Source organism: Oncorhynchus nerka, linkage group LG9a, assembly GCF_034236695.1.
Source record: "Oncorhynchus nerka isolate Pitt River linkage group LG9a, Oner_Uvic_2.0, whole genome shotgun sequence".
In the NCBI taxonomy this organism is placed as follows: domain Eukaryota; kingdom Metazoa; phylum Chordata; class Actinopteri; order Salmoniformes; family Salmonidae; genus Oncorhynchus; species Oncorhynchus nerka.
Window position 1 is genome coordinate 11,763,189 of NC_088404.1, and position 22,837 is coordinate 11,786,025.

General features: G+C 44.0%; 1 protein-coding gene across 1 annotated transcript; it reads right to left on the reverse strand.

The window, feature by feature from the left end:
• Positions 1-839: 839 nt before the first annotated feature.
• Positions 840-21,000, reverse strand: hal (histidine ammonia-lyase). Its single transcript, XM_029667353.2, has 20 exons — positions 20,700-21,000; positions 20,444-20,504; positions 20,122-20,149; positions 19,957-20,031; positions 19,519-19,591; positions 19,038-19,104; positions 18,909-18,946; positions 18,541-18,666; positions 15,276-15,415; positions 14,927-14,974; positions 14,416-14,563; positions 13,407-13,502; positions 13,145-13,203; positions 12,957-13,037; positions 12,775-12,840; positions 11,205-11,370; positions 3,566-3,700; positions 2,376-2,484; positions 1,623-1,692; positions 840-1,506 (listed from the first exon to the last, which is right to left on the reverse strand). The coding sequence occupies exons 1-20, from the start codon at positions 20,944-20,946 to the stop codon at positions 1,375-1,377; spliced, it is 1,965 nt and encodes a 654-aa protein (XP_029523213.1). The 5' UTR covers positions 20,947-21,000; the 3' UTR covers positions 840-1,374.
• Positions 21,001-22,837: the final 1,837 nt, after the last annotated feature.

Below are 22,837 nucleotides of genomic sequence, written 5' to 3' on the forward strand. Positions count from 1 at the left end.
CCTTTGTAGCTCAGTTGGGCTCATGGCAAAATGGACCACCCATAAGTAAAATGTATGTACGCAAATCGTCTAATGGCATAGCCTTGTATTCGATTATATCAGAAAGAGTGTCTTTCCATGCCCCAATGAAATGGCTTGGCACCGCATTTTCTGGTACAGTACCAGCATACAGGAATTTATCGTTGTGTTCCTTTGCATTTCTCAGAAAACTGTTTGACAGTTGGCCCCTAGTTTTTCTTTTGAAGTAGGCCTATATGTTCTTAGTCTGAACGTTTCACTCCTGGTCACTTCCTTGTCATTGCCAGAGAGACTGACCTTTTAGCAATCTCAACGTCCTCGCGCTGGATTTACTGCGGAGTTGCTCATTAGTTGTTGTGTGGAGCCTCGAAAATATAATTGCAATGTATAACAAAGTCAAAAACATTTAGCTGTTAGCTAGGCAAGTTGTTGTATTTTGAAACTAAAAACCTTTTGTGGTTGGAATTGCAGTATGTATTTAGTTTGAGAATTTAGAAGTGCGCTAGCAAATTTGGGACAGGTTTTAGCAACATGTTTCTGTGGAGAAAAAGTGAGTTTCAATATTTGCATAGTCGTTGTGATGGGACGATAGCTGTGTGAGTGATCAAATCAGTATCAAAATCCTCTAAAAACCTGTCCCTAGGCACATCACATGGGTACAGGGTGTGGATTAGGTAAAGAGACTGGTAAACCAGGCTAGCTTGTTCTACCACCAACTCCCAAATCCCCTTGAGCGAGGGCGTGATAAAAATCAGTTGTTGGAAATTCATTGTAGAATTTCAATAGAAACAGTTGAATGCCTATTTCACGATAACTATGACCATGTTATTAGGACTTTATTCAGTGCTAAAATGTAAAGGATGCAACCTATTTTTGCACAAACATGCAGAATACAGTGTGCACATGTTGTATAAATTACATTTGTTTAGAAAAATCTTCCGTTGTTGGTAAATTCCTGTAAAAACACATAATACCGCTTCCTTAGACCGACTGACTGTATTTACTGTTTAGATTATTCAGGTGGACATTGTAGCTTTAAAATCAATATTCACTCTACAGTACATAGTCATTTATGTGTACAATCAGTTCCCCAAATTACTATTAAACAAAGTATGAATATATGAAATAACTAAGGCATGAAATTATTGTAATTTATTGAAAAATAAATTCATATTGATTTTGTGAATAAAGTTTAATACATTAAATCAAGCTCTATCTGGTTTCTGTGACGAATAAGATACAAATCTACTGTCAAGCCTCAATCAATGTTATCCAACAACTCTTTGTTCAAAACTAGCATGGAATACATAATAATTATTGAAGCGGCTGGGGCTGCTTAGTCAGACAATGATGATTTCACTCGAGTCGGATGCGTTTCCGTGGTGATGCTGGGGGATCCAATGAGAAGGCAGTAGGAGAGATGGGGCGGGACTCAGGAAGAAGCTCCATGTTATACTTCTCAATGTATGGCTGTGCCACGTTCCACACCTGAATAACCACACAAAATACACAAACTTGGATAAAAGCATGTGCTAAATTAACATTTTTTGTTTATTTAATAGGCTCAGAGTTATGACCCCACACTATTATGACCCCACACTTGCCTTCTGGTCTAGAAGAAGACGATGGACCGCCTCAATGTCTGGAGACATGAACCTATCCTTGATCCAGGGCCTGGGAACAGGGGAGGCAGAAAGGGTGAGGAGAAGAGGGGAGGCAGAAAGGGTGAGGAGAAGAGGGGGAGGAGAAGAGGGGGAGGCAGAGAGGGTGAGAAGAAGAGGGTGAGGAGAAGAGGGGGAGGCAGAGAAGGGGTGTGAATCGGTGGGAGGCAGAGAGGGTGAGGAGAAGAGGGGGAGGCAGAAAGGGTGAGGAGAAGAGGGGGGCAGAGAGGGTGAGGAGAATAGGGGGAGGCAGAGAAGGGGAGTGAATCGGTGGGAGGCAGAGAGGGTGAGGAGAAGAGGGGGAGGCAGAGAGGGGGTGAGGAGAAGAGGAGGAGGAGAGGGTGAGGAGAAGAGGGGGTGAGGAGAAGAGGAGAAGAGGGGGAGGCAGAGAAGGGGAGTGAATCGGTGGGAGGCAGAGAGGGTGAGGAGAAGAGGGGAAGGCAGAAAGGGTGAGGAGAAGAGGGGGAGGCAGAGAAGGGGAGTGAATCGGTGGGAGGCAGAGAGGGTGAGGAGAAGAGGGGGAGGCAGAGAAGGGAAGCGAATCAGTGGGAGGCACATAATGAGGGGAAGAGGAGGCACAGAAAGAAGAAGGACATTGGATAAATATTAACCAACTTTCTCAATCATTTCAGGGGACTGAGACATGTGTTGTGTGCGTTACATTGTGTACACACTGCCCAGATCTGTTTGACTTACTTGACTACGCTACGTACAAGGTCATAGACCTTCTCCAATGGTGTTGTTGTACGCAGGGGGCGGAGGAACTCAATTCCCTGGCAGGCAGCTAGCAGCTCGATTGCTAGGACTGACGAGGGGGAGAGGAAACGAGACAGGTTATGGACCAATTGTGGACCCTCAGAATAATACATTATTCACATAAATAAACACATTTTTCCGATTGGAAAAGTATCATCAACAACAGTATTATACAAGTTATTATATAGGATAAAATCTAATACAATTTTTCTTGTGTTTCTTAGTAATGTTCAATGCATAGAAATATACCAAAATAGAGACCAAAAAAGCCAAAAGCTCCTTTTTGACATAGAGGTAAAAAGTATTGTAAATGTCCAGTGCATCAACAAACCGTGATTCTCCTGTGTTGTATATATATTTCCACAGTATGAGGTTGAAATTGCGAAAAGGATGATAATGTCCTTTCAGTGTAAGAGCTGTTTGTAAAAGATCGCCTGAAATTTCAGCCTGTTTTGGTGGGATGGAGTTTGGCTAATAGCTAGATTTCAGTTTTAGACCACTCCCAGAAAATCCTAGCAACATTCTTGCATGAAAAATATCTCTTTGCTAAGAGCAGCAGTAAATAACAATAGCGGGGTTATATACAGGGGGTACTGGTACAGAGTCAATGTCAATGTGGGGGGGCACCTGTGTCGAGGTAATTGAGGTAATATGTACATGTAGGTATAGTTATTAAAGTGACTATGTATAGAAAATAACAGAGAGTAGCAGCAGCGTTCCAGAGCGGGGGGGGGGGGGGGTATCCTTGTCTCATTGCGCACCAGCGACTCCTGTGGCGGGCCGGGCGCAATGCGCGCTAATCAAGGTCGCCAGGTGCACAGTGTTTCCTCCGACACATTGGTGCGGCTGGCTTCCGGGTTGGATGCGCGCTGTGTTAAGAAGCAGTGCGGCTTGGTTGGGTTGTGTTTCGGAGGACGCATGACTTTCGACCTTCTTCTCTCCCGAGCCCGTACGGGAGTTATAGCGATGAGACAAGATAGTAGCTACTAACAATTGGATACCATGAAATTGGGGAGAAAAAGGGGTAAAATTTAAAAAATAATAATAATATTGCTTCTTTTCAACAGTAACAAATAATCAAAAGATGAATATCTACTGTATCAAGTCCAAATCAACGGTTAGTTTCCCACCTTGTTCCACATGTTCCACCACCCTCAGGGCTTTCCTGGCGGCCCAGCCTCCCATGGATACGTGGTCCTCTGTGGCTGCGCTGGTGGACAGGGAGTCCACTGAAGACGGGTGACACAGCACCTTGTTCTCTGATACTACACAAGTAAAACAGGATATAAAGATATACATTTAGGAGTAACGTTTCAGCCATCAAGCTGATTTAAAAAAAAATATATAGTCAATAAAAAAAATATTACAATACATTCACAACACACTGTGTGCCCTCAGGCCCCTACTCCACCACTACCTCATATCTACAGTACACTGTGTGCCCTCAGGCCCCTACTCCACCACTACCACATATCTACAGTACACTGTGTGCCCTCAGGCCCCTACTCCACCACTACCTCATATCTACAGTACACTGTGTGCCCTCAGGCCCCTACTCCACCACTACCACATATCTACAGTACACTGTGTGCCCTCAGGCCCCTACTCCACCACTACCACATATCTACAGTACACTGTGTGCCCTCAGGCCCCTACTCCACCACCACCACATATCTACAGTACACCGTGTGCCCTCAGGCCCCTACTCCACCACTACCACATATCTACAGTACACTGTGTGCCCTCAGGCCCCTACTCCACCACTACCACATATCTACAGTACACTGTGTGCCCTCAGGCCCCTACTCCACCACTACCACATATCTACAGTACACTGTGTGCCCTCAGGCCCCTACTCCACCACTACCACATATCTACAGTACACTGTGTGCCCTCAGGCCCCTACTCCACCACCACCACATATCTACAGTACACCGTGTGCCCTCAGGCCCCTACTCCACCACTACCACATATCTACAGTACACTGTGTGCCCTCAGGCCCCTACTCCACCACTACCACATATCTACAGTACACTGTGTGCCCTCAGGCCCCTACTCCACCACTACCACATATCTACAGTACACTGTGTGCCCTCAGGCCCCTACTCCACCACTACCACATATCTACAACACACTGTGTGCCCTCAGGCCCCTACTCCACCACTACCACATATCTACAGTACACTGTGTGCCCTCAGGCCCCTACTCCACCACTACCACATATCTACAGTACACTGTGTGCCCTCAGGCCCCTACTCCACCACTACCACATATCTACAGTACACTGTGTGCCCTCAGGCCCCTACTCCACCACTACCACATATCTACAGTACACTGTGTGCCCTCAGGCCCCTACTCCACCACTACCACATATCTACAACACACTGTGTGCCCTCAGGCCCCTACTCCACCACTACCACATATCTACAGTACACTGTGTGCCCTCAGGCCCCTACTCCACCACTACCACATATCTACAGTACACTGTGTGCCCTCAGGCCCCTACTCCACCACTACCACATATCTACAGTACACTGTGTGCTCCCCCCCTTAAAAGACCTAGATGCACTATTGTAAAGTGGCTGTTCCACTGGATGTCATAAGGTGAAAGCACCAATTTGTAAGTCGCTCTGGATAAGAGCGTCTGCGAAATGACTTAAATGTAAATGTAAATGCCCTCAGGCCCCTACTCCACCACTACCACATATCTACAGTACACTGTGTGCCCTCAGGCCCCTACTCCACCACTACCACATATCTACAACACACTGTGTGCCCTCAGGCCCCTACTCCACCACTACCACATATCTACAGTACACTGTGTGCTCTCAGGCCCCTACTCCACCACTACCACATATCTACAGTACACTGTGTGCCCTCAGGCCCCTACTCCACCACTACCACATATCTACAGTACACTGGGTGCCCTCAGGCCCCTACTCCACCACTACCACATATCTACAGTACACTGTGTGCCCTCAGGCCCCTACTCCACCACTACCACATATCTACAACACACTGTGTGCCCTCAGGCCCCTACTCCACCACTACCACATATCTACAGTACACTGTGTGCCCTCAGGCCCCTACTCCACCACTACCACATATCTACAGTACACTGTGTGCCCTCAGGCCCCTACTCCACCACTACCACATATCTACAGTACACTGTGTGCCCTCAGGCCCCTACTCCACCACTACCACATATCTACAGTACACTGTGTGCCCTCAGGCCCCTACTCCACCACTACCACATATCTACAACACACTGTGTGCCCTCAGGCCCCTACTCCACCACTACCACATATCTACAGTACACTGTGTGCCCTCAGGCCCCTACTCCACCACTACCACATATCTACAGTACACTGTGTGCCCTCAGGCCCCTACTCCACCACTACCACATATCTACAGTACAAACTCCATGTGTATGTGTGTGTATAGGCCCATATGTCCACCACTACCACATATCATGTACAGTACATATTTGTGCCTTCAGGCCCCCTGTTCCACCACTGTTTTACCACATCTGATTTGACAACACACTGTGTGAATAGCCTCAGGCCCCTACTCCACCACTACCACATATCTACAGTACACTGTGTGCCCTCAGGCCTCCCAGAATAGAGCACTACCACATAGTCTACAGTACACTGTGTGCCCTCAGGCCCCTCTCCACCACTACCACATATCTACAGTGTCAAACTGTGGGCCATGTGTACAGTGTGTGTTAGTGTATGTTATAAATGTGTGTGTATATGCATGTGTCTGTGCCTATATTTGTGTTGCTTCACAGTCCCCCCTGTTCCTTAAGGTGTATTTGTATCCGTTTTTTAAATCTAATTTCACTGATTGCAGCAGTTACTTGATGCAGAATAGAGCCTCCCAGAATAGAGCCTCCCAGAATAGAGCCTCCCAGAATAGAGCCTCCCAGAATAGAGCCTCCCAGAATAGAGCCTCCCAGAATAGAGCCTCCCAGAATAGAGCCTCCCAGAATAGAGCCTCCCAGAATAGAGCCTCCCATAGTCTGTTCTGGACTTGGGGCCTGTGAAGAGACCTCTTGTGGTGTGTCTTATGGGACATGCATGAGGTGACAGTTTTGAGCTGTGCGCCATAGTTCAAACTTAAATGGACAGCACACAGACATGGTGCATTCAGGAGGTTGAACATGTCAATACCTCTCATAAATACAAGGCAGTGATGGACTGGGGTCAATCTCTGCCCTCCACTTCGCACCCAAAGCCAGGAAGGCCAAAAAAGATTGACAACAAACCTAATTTATATTAGCTCCTCTTTTTAAGCAGTTACAGGGTCACTGATTTCTCAATTTGAAATACAGCTTCTATCCAATCTGGGCCAGCCAGACTTATTTACCATTCGTTTGCCTCATCCCTCTCAACCATACCATTTTTGAATTCCTAATCAATTCACATGGATTTAACAGTTTTTACAGTCATTTTCTTCTTAATGGGTGCATGCTTAACACCATAGCACCCCTCAAAACTCGTCATTAAGCTCAAGTGCAACTGGGTCCTGGACTTTCTGACAGGCCGTTCCCAGGTGGTGAGGGTAGGAAACAACATCTCCACCCCGCTGATCTTCAACACTGAGGCCCCACAAGGGTGTGTTCTTGGAGCACCCCCCTATCCACATCGACGGGACAGTAGCGGAGGAGATGGACAGTTTTAAGTTCCTCGGCATACACATCACGGACAAACTTAAATGGGCCACCCACACAGACAGCGTGGTGAAGAAGGAGCAACTTCAAACTCAGGAGGTTGAAGAAATTTGGCTTGCCACCTAAAACACTCACAAACTTTTACAGATGCACAATCGAGAGCATCCTGTCTCCAAAGGGTAGTGAGGCACAACGCATCACTGGGGCCAAACTACCTGCCCTCCAGGACACCTATAGCACCCGCCAAAGTCACAGGAAGGCCAAAAAGATAATCAAGGACAACAACCACCTGAGCCACTGCCTGTTCACCCCGCTACCATCCAGAGGGCGAAGTCAGTACAGGTGCATCAAAGCTGGGACTGAGAGACTGAAAAACAGCTTCTATCTCAAGGCCCCCAGACTGTTAAACAGCCATCACTAACATTGAGTGGCTGCTGCCAACATACTAACTCAACTAAGTCAATTTTATTATAAAAAAATGGATGTAATAAATGTATCACTAGCCACTTTAAACAAGGCCACTTTATATAATGTTTACATACCCTACATTACTCATCTCATATGTATATACTGTACTCTATACCATCTACTGCATCTCGCCTATGCCGCACGGCCATCACTCATCCATATATTTATACGTACATATTCTTATTCATTCATCACTTTTCTGGACGGTTCTGACTTAGAATATGTGGACAACTAAAGTTGGTGAGGGAAATAAAAGTCTCCAACTTCAGCGATTTTTGCAATTCGTTCCAGTCACTGGCAACAGAGAACTGGAAGGAATGGCAGCCAAATGAGGTGTTGGCATTGGGGATGATCAGTGAGATATACCTGCTGGAACGTGTGCTACGGGTGGGTGTTGTTATCGTGACCAGTGAGCTGAGATAAGGCGGAGCTTTACCTAGCATAGATTTATAGATAACCTGGAGCCAGTGGCGACAAATATGTAGCGAGGGCCAGCCGACTAGAGCATACAGGTCGCAGTGGTGGGTGGTATAAGGTCATTTGGTAGCAAAACGGATGGCACTGGGATAGACTGCATCCAGTTTGCTGAGTAGAGTATTGGAAGCTATTTTGTAGATGACATCGCCGAAGTCGAGGATCGGTAGGATAGTCAGTTTTACTAGGGTAAGTTTGGCGATGTGAGTGAAGGAGGCTTTGTTGCGAAATAGAAAGCCGGTTCGAATTGTTTGGGTATAGACCTGGAAAGTATGACAGAATCTCTGCAGTAGATTGCAACTCCTCCCCCTTTGGCAGTTCTATCTTGACGGAAAATGTTGTAGTTGGGTATGGAAATCTCAGAATTTTTGGTGGCCTTCCTAAGGCAGGATTCAGATACGGCAAGGACATCAGGGTTGGCTGAGAGTAAAACAAACTGAGGATGGAGGTTTCTGATGTTAACATGCATGAAACCAAGGCGTTTTCGATCACAGAAGTCAACAAATGAGGGTGCCTGGGGACACGCAGGGCCTGGGTTTACCTTCACATCACCCGAGGAACAGAGGAGAAGTGGGATGAGGGTACGGCTAAAGGCTATCAAAACTGGTCGCCTAGAGCGTTGGGGACAAAGAATAAAAGGAGCAGATTTCTGGGCGTGGTAGAATAGATTCAGGGCATAATGTGCAGACAGGGGTATGGTGGGGTATGGGTACAGCAGAGGTAAGCCAAGGCACTGAGTGATGATAAGAGAGGTTGCATCTCTGGACATGTTGGTTATAATGGGTGAAGTCACTGCATGTGTGGGAGATGGGACAAAGGAGGTATCAGAGGTATGATGAGTGGAACTAGGGGCTCCATTGTAAACTAAAACAATGATAACTAACCTAGACAACAGTATACAAGGCATATTGACATTTGAGAGAGACAGCGAGGCATAAAGTAATCACAGGTGTTGGAACAGGGAAGCTGTGGAATAGTCGCTACTATGCTAGCACGCGGGCGACACAGCATTTAAAGTTAGCAGCCCGGGGCTAGTAGAAGCGTTTGCTCCGACGGATGCCGGTTGAAGGCACAGCAGATGGAGAATTCGTCGGCAGACTAGTCGTGGTGGTGCGGTGGGGCACCATGTCGACAAAGGATCCAAGCCAGATGGCGAAAGAGGTATTGTAGTTGTAGTAATTTAGTTTGCTAGCCGGGAGATGCGCCTGGCTCACGGCTAACTGGTGCTAGCTTTGGGGCAGGAGCGTTAGCCACTATAGCCACTCAGTAGCAGCGGTGATCCGGTGCCAAGGACCAGAGCTCATGGCAAGGATCCGGTGGAGTAGTGGATTCTAGCCGTGTTTGGATGGAGTCCGGGTGAACAACCGAGTAGGCCCGGGAGGTGGGCCTCAGGGATAGCTTCGGTACTGGGTCACTCGGTGGCAGCTAGCAGCTAGCTAGCTGTGAAGATCAGGAGTAATGGTCCAGGGTTTATGGCAGGAATCTGACATTGTAGTGGAGAAACAGTCCGATACTGGTAGGCTGCCGAGTATTATCCAGGCTAAAAAAAGGGCTGGTATCTGTCTGTGCAGAAGGTAAAGGACGCTAGCAGTGGCTAACAATGACTAAATAGCTTGTAGCTAATTAGCTGGTTAGCTTCTGGTGGCTAGGTGGTTCTGGCTATAGGGTCTAAAAATTAAAAAAATGAGGTCACATTGGGTAAGGCAGGTTACCGGAATATATAATTGATTTAAAATGGAAAAGAGATTGAAAATAAAATTGAAATATATACAAAAAAGGACGAAAAAATACAAAGTACACGAAAGGACGAACAAAACACATATGCACTGCTATGCCATCTTGGTTATATCATCTTCTGCATATCTATCACTACAGTGTTTAATTGCTATATTGTAATTATTTCACCACTATGGCCTATTTATTGCCTTATCCTACCTCATTTGCACACACTGTATATAGACTTTTTCTAATGTATTATTGATTGCATGTTTGTTTATTCATTCTGTAACTCTGTGTTGTTGATTGTGTTGCACTGCTTTGCTTTATCTTGGCCATGTTGCAGTTGTAAACGAGAATTGTTCTCAACTAGCCTACCTGGTTAAATAAAGGTGAAATAAAATACAATAAATTAAAAATCCTTTACACTGTGAAATTGTTAGATTACTTGTTAGATATTACTGCACGGTCGGAACTAGAAGCACAAGTATTTCGCTACACTTGCATTAACATCTGCTAACCGTGTGACCATTAACATCTGCTAACCGTGTGACCATTAACATCTGCTAACCGTGTGTATGTGACCAATAACATCTGCTAACTGTGTGTATGTGACCAATAACATCTGCTAACTGTGTGTATGTGACCATTAACATCTGCTAACCGTGTGTATGTGACCAATAACATATGCTAACCGTGTGTATGTGACCAATAACATCTGCTAACCGTGTGTGTGACCAATAACATCTGCTAACCACGTGTATGTGACCAATAACATCTGCTAACCGTGTGTATGTGACCAATAACATATGCTAACCGTGTGTATGTGACCAATAACATCTGCTAACCGTGTGTGTGACCAATAACATCTGCTAACCGTGTGTATGTGACCAATAACATATGCTAACCGTGTGTATGTGACCAATAACATATGCTAACCGTGTGTATGTGACCAATAACATCTGCTAACCGTGTGTATGTGACCAATAACATCTGCTAACCGTGTGTATGTGACCAATAAAATTTGGTTTGATTTGATTAGTAGCTGGAATAAGCAATTTCATAAATGTGTCAAGTGCAGCGTCTGATTGCTCGTCATTACACACCACGGACCAACAAATATTCAACAATATTGGAATATGACTACAAAAGTTATTGTATGACCTCTTATCCACTATATTAGACCCAGCCTTTGGAACTTTGGCTTGGATATGGATACTATGATCACTACATCTGATGAATCTGGATACTACTTTCAAGCTAACTTCTGCAGAATTAGTAAAGATGTGATCAATACACGTTGATGGGTGTGTTGAAATCTAAGTAATACTTTATTTCTCAGTGATAGCCTTCTTTATCACACAATGGGGTTTACTCCTGGGTCACCCAAAGACGTAATGACATACGTTAGTAAGAGCTGATCCTTTACTAACCCAGGGAAGCAGCTGTACAGTGTGCGATCATGAATCCGGAGTTGAGCCCTCCCTCGTTGACTAGGAAGGCTGGCAGCTCACTGAGAGACGGGTTACACAGACGCTCAATCCTCCTCTCACTGATGGCTGCCAGCTCATGGACACCTATAGCCAAGAAGTCCAGGGCCTAGAGACAGAAAGAGAGAGAGAACAATAGAGGTATAGGAGTCATATCAAATCAAAGTTTATTGGTCACGTACACAGATTTTTATATATATATATATATATATATACAGTTGAAGTCAGAAGTTTACATACACCTTAGCCAAATACATTTAAACTCATTTTTTCACAATTCCTGACATGTAATCCTACTAAAAATTCCCTGCCTTAGGTCAGTTAGGATCACCACTTTATTTTAAGAATGTGAAATGCCAGAATAATAGTAGAGAGAATGATTTATTTCAGCTTTTCTTTCTTTCATCACATTCCCAGTGGGTCAGAAGTTTACAAACACTAAATTACTACTTGCAAGTATTGCCTTTAAATTGTTAAACTTGGGTCAAACTTTTCGGGTATCCTTCCACAAGCTTCCCAAAATAAGTTGGGTGAATTTTGGTCCATTCCTCCTGACAGAGCTGGTATAACTGAGACAGGTTTGTAGGCCTCCTTGCTCGCACACGCTTTTTCAGTTCTGCACACAAATTTTCTAAAGGTCTGGGCTTTGTGATGGCCACTCCAATACCTTGACTTTGTTGCCCTTAAGCCATTTTGCCACAACTTTGGAAGTATGCTTGTGGTCATTGTCAATTTGGAAGACCCATTTGCGACCAAGCTTTAACTTCCTGACTCAAGAAGCTTTAACTTCTTGAGATGTTGCTTCAATATATCCACATGATGCTATCTATTTCTTGAAATGCACCAGTCCCTCCTGCAGCAAAGCACCCCCACAACATGATGCTGCCACCCCTGTGCTTCACGGTTGGGATGGTGTTCTTCGGCTTGCAAGGCTCCCCCTTTTTCCTCCAAACATAACAATGGTCATCATGGCCAAACAGTTCTATTACTGTTTTATCAGACCAGAAGACATTTCTCCAAAAAGTACGATCTTTGTCCCCATGTGCAGTTGCAAACCGTAGTGTGGGGGGTGGGGGGTGGGGGTATAAAAATGTGTATATTAATTCCGTTTCGGATGGAAACGTTGTCAATAAATCGGTAAATTGGGAGCTTTAACAGTGTGCGGGCCTTCGTGTTCTTAATCAATATTCTTTAATTAACCCAGCATCTACTATGTTTTTAAGGATGTGCGTATGACCACAAATTTCCCAAGTATTCCCACCCATAATAGAGAGATACATGACCGTATACAAATGTCAGCAAGGTTTGAAATTATTATGTTTTAGTCAAACATTATATACATTTGCAGTCTATAAACATTATATCAATATGCAGTCTATAAATGATTTGTAATTATGTTCCGGCCCACCAAACATTGTCCCGCGGCTGAATCTAGTTAGTTATACTATGCCATTTATCGTCTCACATAGTTCTAAAAGTCAGAAATACTCAGTCCACCAGAAGCTTTTGATACCTTTGCTGGGTATTCTCCATGGAAGTTTCCTCCTGAGATGGTCTCTCCTCTCTCTGCAAACACCATCTGTTTCAGACATTTAAGGATAAAACTGGCACAGAATGTAGAAATGGTCAAATTTGGTCAGGGGGAATAGTTGGTGAATAATTTGGTCACACATACACACACACAGTGAAGGATACAGGGTTGTCGGTGGCGCTGTTAATCTCGGTGTTGATGATTTTCTGGGTAAAATCTATTGTGTCGTTCACAATACCGTGGACCTGTGGGTAAAAAGAAAAGACAAGGCTGAGTTGAGTCCTGACCTGGAGGGGATTCTCTGTGAACTAAATATGAAACTCTGTGACCTCTGACCCCTATGTTAAGTCACCTGAGGACAGCAACGCATGGTGTAGGCATCCTGGACTCTGTCACAGAACCGATGACTCTCTGTAGAAGAACAAGAACAGAATATTACTTTTATTGTCCAATTAATACTTTATCCCAACTCCTCCAAAAGACAGGCACACACACACATGGACGCGCGCACACACATGGACGCGCGCACACACACACACACACACACACACACACACACACACACACACACACACACTGGAGTGGTAGTACAGCACCCTGATCCATTCACTCACCTGCGATCTCTGAGGGATGGTGGTCTGAGTCCAGTAAGGCGCGGAACCTCATGGCCACTTCTATCTGTCCTGGATGGGGCCGCAAAGCGTGGATATCTAGAATGATGGAGGACTGAGTTAGCATAGCGTAGCTAAATCAGTCTCAATCATGACGTTTTAGATCGGTCATGGTCGTCGGCAGTTGGTAAAAGTGCTAGAAAATGACAAAGGTGTGGTTGTATGTCACACACAAAGTATATATTTTAATTTTTATTTGAACCTTTATTTAACTAGGCAAGTCAGTTAAGAACAAATTCTTAATTACAATGACGGCCTACGCCAGCCAACCCCGGATGACGCTGGGCCAATTGTGCGCTGCCCTATAGGACTCCCAATCACGGCCGGTTGCGATACAGCCTGGATTCGAACCAGGGTATCTGTAGTGACGCCTCTAGCACTGAGATGCGGTGCCTTAGACCGCTGCGCCACTCGGGAGTCTTTATATGCACTCACTGATCCCCTTGAGCGTTAACTAACACTAACTTTAGAGTGAACACTAACCCTCCATGCTCAATGGCTTGGAAAGTCCCCTTGAAAACCACCAGGGTGATTGGGTGAAAGCACACACATACACACGCATCCCTCCGTCTCGTCTCACCACTGTCGAAGGCCTTGGAGGTCCCCTTAAGCACCTCCAGGGTGATTGGGTGAAAGCACACACATACACACGCATCCCTCCGTCTTGTCTCACCACTGTCGAAGGCCTTGGAGGTCCCCTTAAGCACCTCCAGGGTGATTGGGTGAAAGCACACACATACACACGCATCCCTCCATCTCGTCTCACCACTGTCGAAGGCCTTGGAGGTCCCCTTAAGCACCTCCAGGGTGATTGGGTGAAAGCACACACATACACACGCATCCCTCCATCTCGTCTCACCACTGTCGAAGGCCTTGGAGGTCCCCTTAAGCACCTCCAGGGTGATTGGGTGAAAGCACACACATACACACGCATCCCTCCATCTCGTCTCACCACTGTCGAAGGCCTTGGAGGTCCCCTTAAGCACCTCCAGGGTGATAGCAGCGATGATGTCCGCCTGCCTGGCGATGGCCTGGGCTCTCTCCACCGCCTCTGCCCCCAGAGACGTGATCATCTGGGTACCATTAATTAACGCCAGGCCCTATGGGCAGGGGAGAGAGTTGGCTTTTAACCCAGTCCCCACACAAACATCCCCTTGGAAACCAGGGTTAGCACGAACAACTGTGGTCCAGAGAGCTGAACTGAAGAAGAGGTGGTCCAACATGGCCCAGTGACATGTCAAATATAGGAGTCTCATCCCATCAAAACAACTATGTCAAGGACTGGAGTTAAACACCTTTGTTGTGGAAAATCAGAGAACATTCTGTTTTATCAGCAGCCATTTGCAAACGGATTGAAGTTGGTTTGTTGTAAATGGTACACAAATACACAGCGTGAGCTCAAATCAACCGCTCCATGGAGTGACAAAGAACAACAGAAGAGTAGATGAGTGTGTTCGCTTTACCTCCTTGGGCTTCAGTGATATTGGCTTGAGTCCATGAGCCTCTAGTACCTGGGCACAGGGATGAAAGGGGAAAAGAGGGGGAAAGCAAATGTAAAAGGTCAAGGGTTGTAGAAAAACAAACATGTTTTCTCATCTGACCTCTCAGTAGTCAGTCTACCACTGTGTTGATCCCAATGTCAAAATTTTCACTGGGGATATTGTGCAATGTCCCCATCATCCAGGAGTTCAGTGACATCAGTTTGTTAGTTATACAGTTACACGCTGTCGTTGTAAATAAGAATTTGCCCTGAATTGCCTAGTTACATAAAGGTAAAATAGAACATGAAATAAATGCAGTGATATGACTTACGTATTTGGCGTCGGCCCATCCACTCTTGGGCGACCACATCTTGCCTTCTCCCATCAGCCCCAGAGCCAGGTGGGAGAGAGGGGCCAGGTCTCCGCTGGCACCTACTGTCCCCTTCTCAGGGACGAAGGACAGGCAGGACGCTATAAGGAGAAGACAATCGGAGATGTGAGACGTTTCCCTGTTTCTGTTTGTTTAACGTTGCTGTTGTTTCAATGAAAGACTCTCTGAAGTGGCCCATTCAATGGAAGTAATGGAACCAAAATAACAAATGGAACCAAAAGAACCAATGGAAGAAAATAACTTACGGAACCAAAATAACATATGGAACCAAAAGAACATATGGAACCAAAAGAACATATGGAACCAGTGGTTACTCCTAGGAGGATGCTCAGTTATCTGGATGCTCAGTTATCATGGTTAAGTCAAATTGACAAAGTTGTTGTGAAAATGGGTAGAGGTACACTATATATACAAAAGTATGTGGACACCCGTTCAAATTAGTGGATTCTGCTATTTCAGCCAGACTTGTTGCTGACAGGTCTATAAAATCGAGCACATAGCCATGCAATCTCCATAGACAAACATTGGCAGTAGAATGGCCTTACTGAAGAGCTCAGTTAATTTCAACGTGGCACTGAAGTCAGTTCATCAAATTTCTGCCCTGCTAGAGCTCCCCCGGTCAACTTTAAGTGCTGTTATTGTGAAGTGGAAACGTCTAGGAGCAACAACAGTTTTAATTAAACACGTGAATTATTTAGATAAAGGGTTCTTTAATATGTCTAATATAGTATGGAACACGACTGTAAAAGGGTGGTATAACCTTTGACCTCTATCATGGCTTTCCCTTGTGGTTTGATCAGCCTCAGGGGATGGCCATTTGGATAATTAATTTGTGGTCATTTGTGATACTGATTTCAAGGTAAATGAATTATGATGGAGTTTATGGCTCTTGGACATAATTGTAGTTTGAACCACAGAGGAGAAAGTGGAATTGAGACAGGACAAATTATGGGGAGCGGGGAAATAGACTCTAGTGAGAATAAGAAAGAGGTTCAGGATTCTGTTGTAAACACTGACTGTGAAGGTTTAGAATTGGCTACTATTGATTTGGTATTACAACAGGAACAGCAATCCTATTTATCATCAATAATAAATAGGGGAAGTTATGGTCCTTTGAGGTTTGGACAGGACATATTTTAAGCAAATAGGGCAGGAAAATACATTGACATAGAAAAACAGTGATTTTATAAGCATGAAAATTATTTATGAAAATAAATAAGTTGCAGTTCTTAGGGATGGTAAATTACTGTAGATAAGGTATCCCCACACTATGCAACATATAGGAGAATAGATGGGAAGCAGCCTGTTGGGAGGGGCCATACCAAGGACTCCTGGTGACAGCCTTCGCAGTGAGGATAGCTGAAAGAGCTACCTGGGTTCATATCACACACTGCAAAAGGGTAAGACACACTGACACTGTCGAACAATCACAGTGTTAGAGAGGAGAACCGAAACCAACAGGGTTCGGGGGTCATCTCTCTAATGAAGATTCCCTGACCCAGTCTTTTCCCCACTGTGAGCGTTCATAGAAGTGAAAGTGTGGGCTGGCCTCTGGCTGGTGATATGTTCTCTGGGACGGGGTGGAGCTTTACAGGAGTGTGCTGATTGGTCTGAGATGTCTTATTGTGAAAGGTTCTCATTTCCAGGACTCTGGAGAAATTGATGAGACAACAGATAGTGAGATACGGGCCGATTCCGAGCTCGGACCAGTGGAATGATATGTGGACCAGTGGAATACATGACTCTAGACCTAGCAGATGGATCCGGCTCCTTCACATACGAGGAGCCTATGTTGGATGAAACCATTTTTAATGTTTAGGTGTTTAGACTGTTTTTTTATGAAGATTATAATGAAAATCCTGATAAGAAGAGTTATGATTCTGATGTAGGCCTAGAACAATCAATGTAAATACATATACTGGTCTTTGCTGGGTTCAATTTGGATAACTAGAAATAGTTTTAATAAAAATAGATGTGTGCTTTTTAACATTCTAATAAAAATAGAGGTGTGATTGGATGTATAATATTTCACCATAGGGTGGATATGTTATGGGATTTTTATGAATAATGACTCAATTATGTATACATTTAACTTAGAACTATAAACAGAATACTACTCTGTTACTGTATGAATGTATGAATCTTATTATAATCATAATACTGAATATAATGTGTGTAGTTTTAGCCAAGAATTAGAACAAGGACTTTCTGTTCCTTGTTAGAAATGAATGGATCTATTTATCATCAGACCGGCTGGAATACTGTGTTCCTTACAGGACATTCTGTCCCTACCCAGGGAGGTGAGAGACCTTTGGCTTGTAGTAGATTGTTTAACAGGTGGCAGACAATGTGAGAAGGCTTGTGAAATATATTGCCATTGTATCTGAGAGAAGGAGGGACATTTATGACGAAATGTGAGGTATATAAACCAATGTACATGGTATTATGAGCAGAGCTCTCTAAATAAACATTCCTGACAATTGTCTGATTCATTACAACCAGTTTCCTACTAATTCTGGGTATCAGGCTGAGTAATCAATTCAAATTGGGTTTATGAACACTGCGAACTTAATTATCTTGACACTTTCCTATATACAGTTTAATTCTTATTTTATTTACAAGTTTTATTTGAAATGTAATGTTATCTTATGTTGTTCTTGTCTATTACTGTCCTGTACTTTATGTATTTACACATTTTAAGTGGACCCCAGGAAGTGTAGCTGCTGCATATGTAGTAGCTAATGGGGATCCTAATAAACTAAACTAAATTGAACCAAAAGAAGTAATGGAATCAACGGAACCAATGGAACCAAAATAACTAATGGAACCAGCTGTACCAATGTAAGCAAAAGAACTAATGGAACCAACAGAACCAACAGCACCAATGGAATCAACGGAACCAATGTAAGCAAAATAACTAATGGAACCAACAGAACCAACAGCACCAATGGAATCAACGGAACCAATGGAACCAAAATAACTAATGGAACCAACAGAACCAACAGCACCAATGGAATCAACGGAACCAATGGAACCAAAATAACTAATGGAACCAACAGAACCAACAGCACCAATGGAATCAACGGAACCAATGGAACCAAAATAACTAATGGAACCAACAGAACCAACAGCACCAATGGAATCAATGGAATGTAGGCTATCCCTGAGGTGAAGCTGAGGTGAAGGTCAGGGTTACTGGGTTTACCGTTGAAGGCTTGGATCATTCTGTGCAGGGTTTCCAGGGAGATTCCACTGTATCCTTTAGCCAGGACATTGATCCTCAGAGCCAACAACATCCTGGTCCTTTCTGGGCTCAGTGGGTTGCCCACACCTAAACACCAGAGCGTGATCGGAGAGTTGGGATAATGGTATAATATGGTATAATATGAGCCCCAAAACAAGACCAGTGAATATAAAAGAATGGATATATTCATAGCGAATATACAAGTATGACAAAAAGACAGACTTGCATGAATCAAAATCTGTTTTTTTAGGTATATGCTTTAGGTAGTGGAACACATGGGCCAGTTAGATAGTAGTACCTGTAGCTCAGTTATACATTAGGTCACTAACCTGCAGAGTGTGATCGCACCAGATTTTCCTGTAGCTCCCTAAGGGAATACAACACATGGACACATTGTAAGCAAACAATGCATGAATCTTATCAGACAATATTCAGAGAAAAAAGAGAAAGTACTGTACTTGAGCTTGTGGACAGGAATGACAGTCCGGGCAAATTTACCAAACCCTGTCGTGATTCCATAGACAACTAGAGAGAGCGAAAGATGGTTGCATGTAGGTCAATTCTCTGATGACAATGAACAATTTGTTGCACTCTCGCACCCAGGATAACTTTAATCAGGTGTTTACCATCACAGTCTATTGCATATTATGTTAAAATTAGTGCAAATTTCATTTATATAGTGGTGGATTGTCAACCGTATGGTTCACAGATAATATATGCTATTCTATAACCAATTTTACATTTGTGTTATTCAGTGTTATACATTTCTTTTTCGATTGGCTTTCTTCTGTTATGGATACATGAATAGTTCCATAATCATCATGACAGGATTCTAGCTTGGATTCTAACTAGGATTCTAACTTGAATTCTAACTCGGATTGTAAGGATTCTAACTTGGATTCTAACTCGGATTGTAACTCAGATTCTAACTTCTCTCACCTTTGTTCTCCTTGACGATGGTGTCCAGAAGCTCTCTGGATTTCACAACTCCATTCTCTGCTTCTGAGGTCAGCTGAAAGGTTAGGTACAGGAGGAAAGGAGAGGATAGGGAGAGAAAGATTGAGTAATGATAGGATCAGCACATCATGGACATGATAGCACAACTAGACTACAAGCTTGTTGATCATTACCTTAAATCTGGTGATCAACTGTTCATAAGTTGTTTTTTTGTTGAAACAGTTACAAAAGGGCAAATACAGACAACTTACTTTTTCCAAGAAATGCCCCAAAATGGAAAAATATCCCGAATGTGAACCGTATAGCAAGGCATATATATATATATATATATATATATATATATATATATATATATATATATATATATATATATATTTATATCTATCTAATAACCAGGTAAAATCTGAAGTAAATAATGACCTTAATCTTGTACAGACCCCGTCCTAAATTCACCAGGTCTGTCGAAGTCAGGCTGTTGCCATCTAGGAAAAGGTTCTGAAGAGAAGAAAGCACGTGTTGCTTCAGAACTGATTAGATATGAATAAAATAGCATGTGAGACAGTGTTATACGCCAGTAATACTCACATCGTCGGATTCTCTGTATGCAGCTGTCCTGTTTGATAATGGTTAGGGATATGGACCAGAATTTACGCTCGATTAACCCTCAGATGACTACAGCATAATGCCTCAATCAATAACTTAAGTACTCACCTGGCATAATCAGGCTACTAGGACATATATATAATGACACCTATCTTCCATTTAGGACTAGCTAATATGAGATTTCTAGAATTTTTATGACACACATTTGTAGTCAAATTATACTCATAATCCAAATGCGTATTTGGTTAATACCATTCCATTCCGACATTAACAAGAGCAGTTTAATGTGACACAAGAAGGATACAGGTGTGAAACTCCAGGCTGGTACGGAATGAAGTCTGGAGACATGGTATCCCCTTCGATGGCTACAAATCAATATATTAATAGACATTCTACCAACAAACAAAAAAACACAGACTTTCTATTGTATTGCGCACTAAAATCCTATTCTTATTGTAGACCATGCCATGTTTCCTGAAGTTTTCCAAGGGAGAAAATACGTTCTTCTGTCTACCTTCTAAGTGGTACAAAATAAAACATATTGAATTTAAACTAATTACCAATTTCGACGAAGTCATTGTCCTCGAGGACATCCTCTATGGTGTCATCACCATCCAACAGCCCCTGTCCCTGGCACCTCCTCGCGACAAAACGAATGTCTTTCACCGCGTCGATGCCTCCGTTGTCCGGCTTGTTCTTGGTGTAGCGTTTGAGCGCCTCGTAGCCCAGCCACTGGATGGTGTATGTCGGGTCGCGGCAGGGAACAGCCAGCCACTCATCCCGAATGTGAACCGTATAGCGAGGCATGGCGCGTCAGTTAGGATTAGGTTAGTGTAGTGTACTAAAATGACCCTCGAGCTCTTTCGCTATCCAAGGTACCAGGTTCAGGGGCCAAACAGGCAACAGCCAATCAGGGGTGCGCACGGGAACCACGCCTCATTGTTTAGCTTGTTCCAAGGTGCAGTGGAATTTACTGGACTCATGGAAAACCTTGGTGCGTGTAGGTCCTACAGTCCATATACAAAAGTATGTGGACACCTCTTAAAATGAATGGATTTGGCTATTTCAGCCACACCTGTTGCTGTCGGGTGTATAAAATCGAGCACACCGCCATGCAATCTCCATAGACAAACATTGGCAGTAGAATGGCCTTACTGAAGAGCTCAGTGACTTTCAACGTGGCACCGTTCTAGGATTCCACCTTTCCAACAAGTCAGTTTGTCAAATGTTTTGCCCTGCTAGAGCTGCCCCCCAGTCAACTGTAAGTGCTGTTATTGTGAAGTGGAAATGTCTAGGAGCAATAACGTCTCAGCCGCAATGTGGTAGGCCACACAAGCTCACAGAATGGGACCTCTGAGTGCTGAAGTGCGGAAAAACTGTCTGTCCTCAGTTGCAACACTTGCTACCGAGTTCCAAACTGCCTCTGGAAGCAAAGTCAGCACAAGAACTGTTCGTCGGGAGCTTCATGAAATGGGTTTCCATGGCCGAGCAGCACCACACAAGCCTAAGATCACCATGCACAATGCCAAGTGTTGGCTGGAGTGGTGTAAAGATCGCCGACAAAGGACTCTGGAGCAGTGGAAACTCGTCTCTGGAGTGATGAATCACGCTTCACCATCTGGCAGTCTGAAGGACAAATCTGTGTTTGGTGGATGCCAGGAGAACACTACCTGCCCAAATGCATAGTGCCAGCTTGGTGGAGGAGGCATAATGGTCTGGAGCTGTTTTTCATGGTTCAGGCCCCTTAGTTCCAGTGAAGGGAAATATTAACACTACAGAATACAATGATGTTCTAGATGATTCTGTACTTCCAACTTTGTGGCAACAGTTTGGGATGGCCCTTTCCTGTTTCAGCATGACAATGCCCCCGTGCACAAAGCAAGGTCCATACAGAAATTATTTGTCGAGATTGGTATTGAAGAACTTGACGGGCCTGCACAGAGCCCTGACCTCAACCCCATCGAACACCTTTGGGATAAATTGGAACACTGACTGCGAGCCAAGCCTAATCACCCAACATCAGTACCCGACCTCACTAATGCTCTTGTGGCTGAATGGAAGCAACTTCCCACAGCAATGTTCCGACATCTAGTGGAAAGCCTTCCCAGAATAGTGGAGGCTGTTATAGCAGGAAAAGGGGGGACCAACTCCATATTAATGCCCATGATTTTGGAATGAGATGTGCGACGAGCAGGTATCCACATACTTTTGGTCATGCAGTGTACCTCATTGGGCACCGACGTCATTTCATCGTCTATTCCACGTTGGTTCAACTTCATAAACAACATTGATTCAATCAGTGTGTGCCCAATGGGATGGTGCTGTCAATACTAAGGGCTATGAGTAATAACAAAACCACCATGTTCATTTTATCAACAGGCCAATTGAAATTGTAGGCATTTCAGCCATTTTTCTCTTTTGTGCCTAAATGACACCTATTGATTTTTAAATCATGTTCTTAAATGAATATATCCTTGCTAGATTTAAGTTAACATATCCTGGCTGTACTATCTCATTCCTATTCCAGTTATTTACACATAGGTTTGTGAAAAGTAGCCTGCAATTTGTTATGTCTGACTCCAAACCTCATTTACCAGTAAACGATTCTGTGCTTCCAACTTAGTGGCAACAGAAGCATTTCGCTACGCCCCCAATAACATGTGCTAAACATGTGTATGTTTATTTTTTATTTTACCTT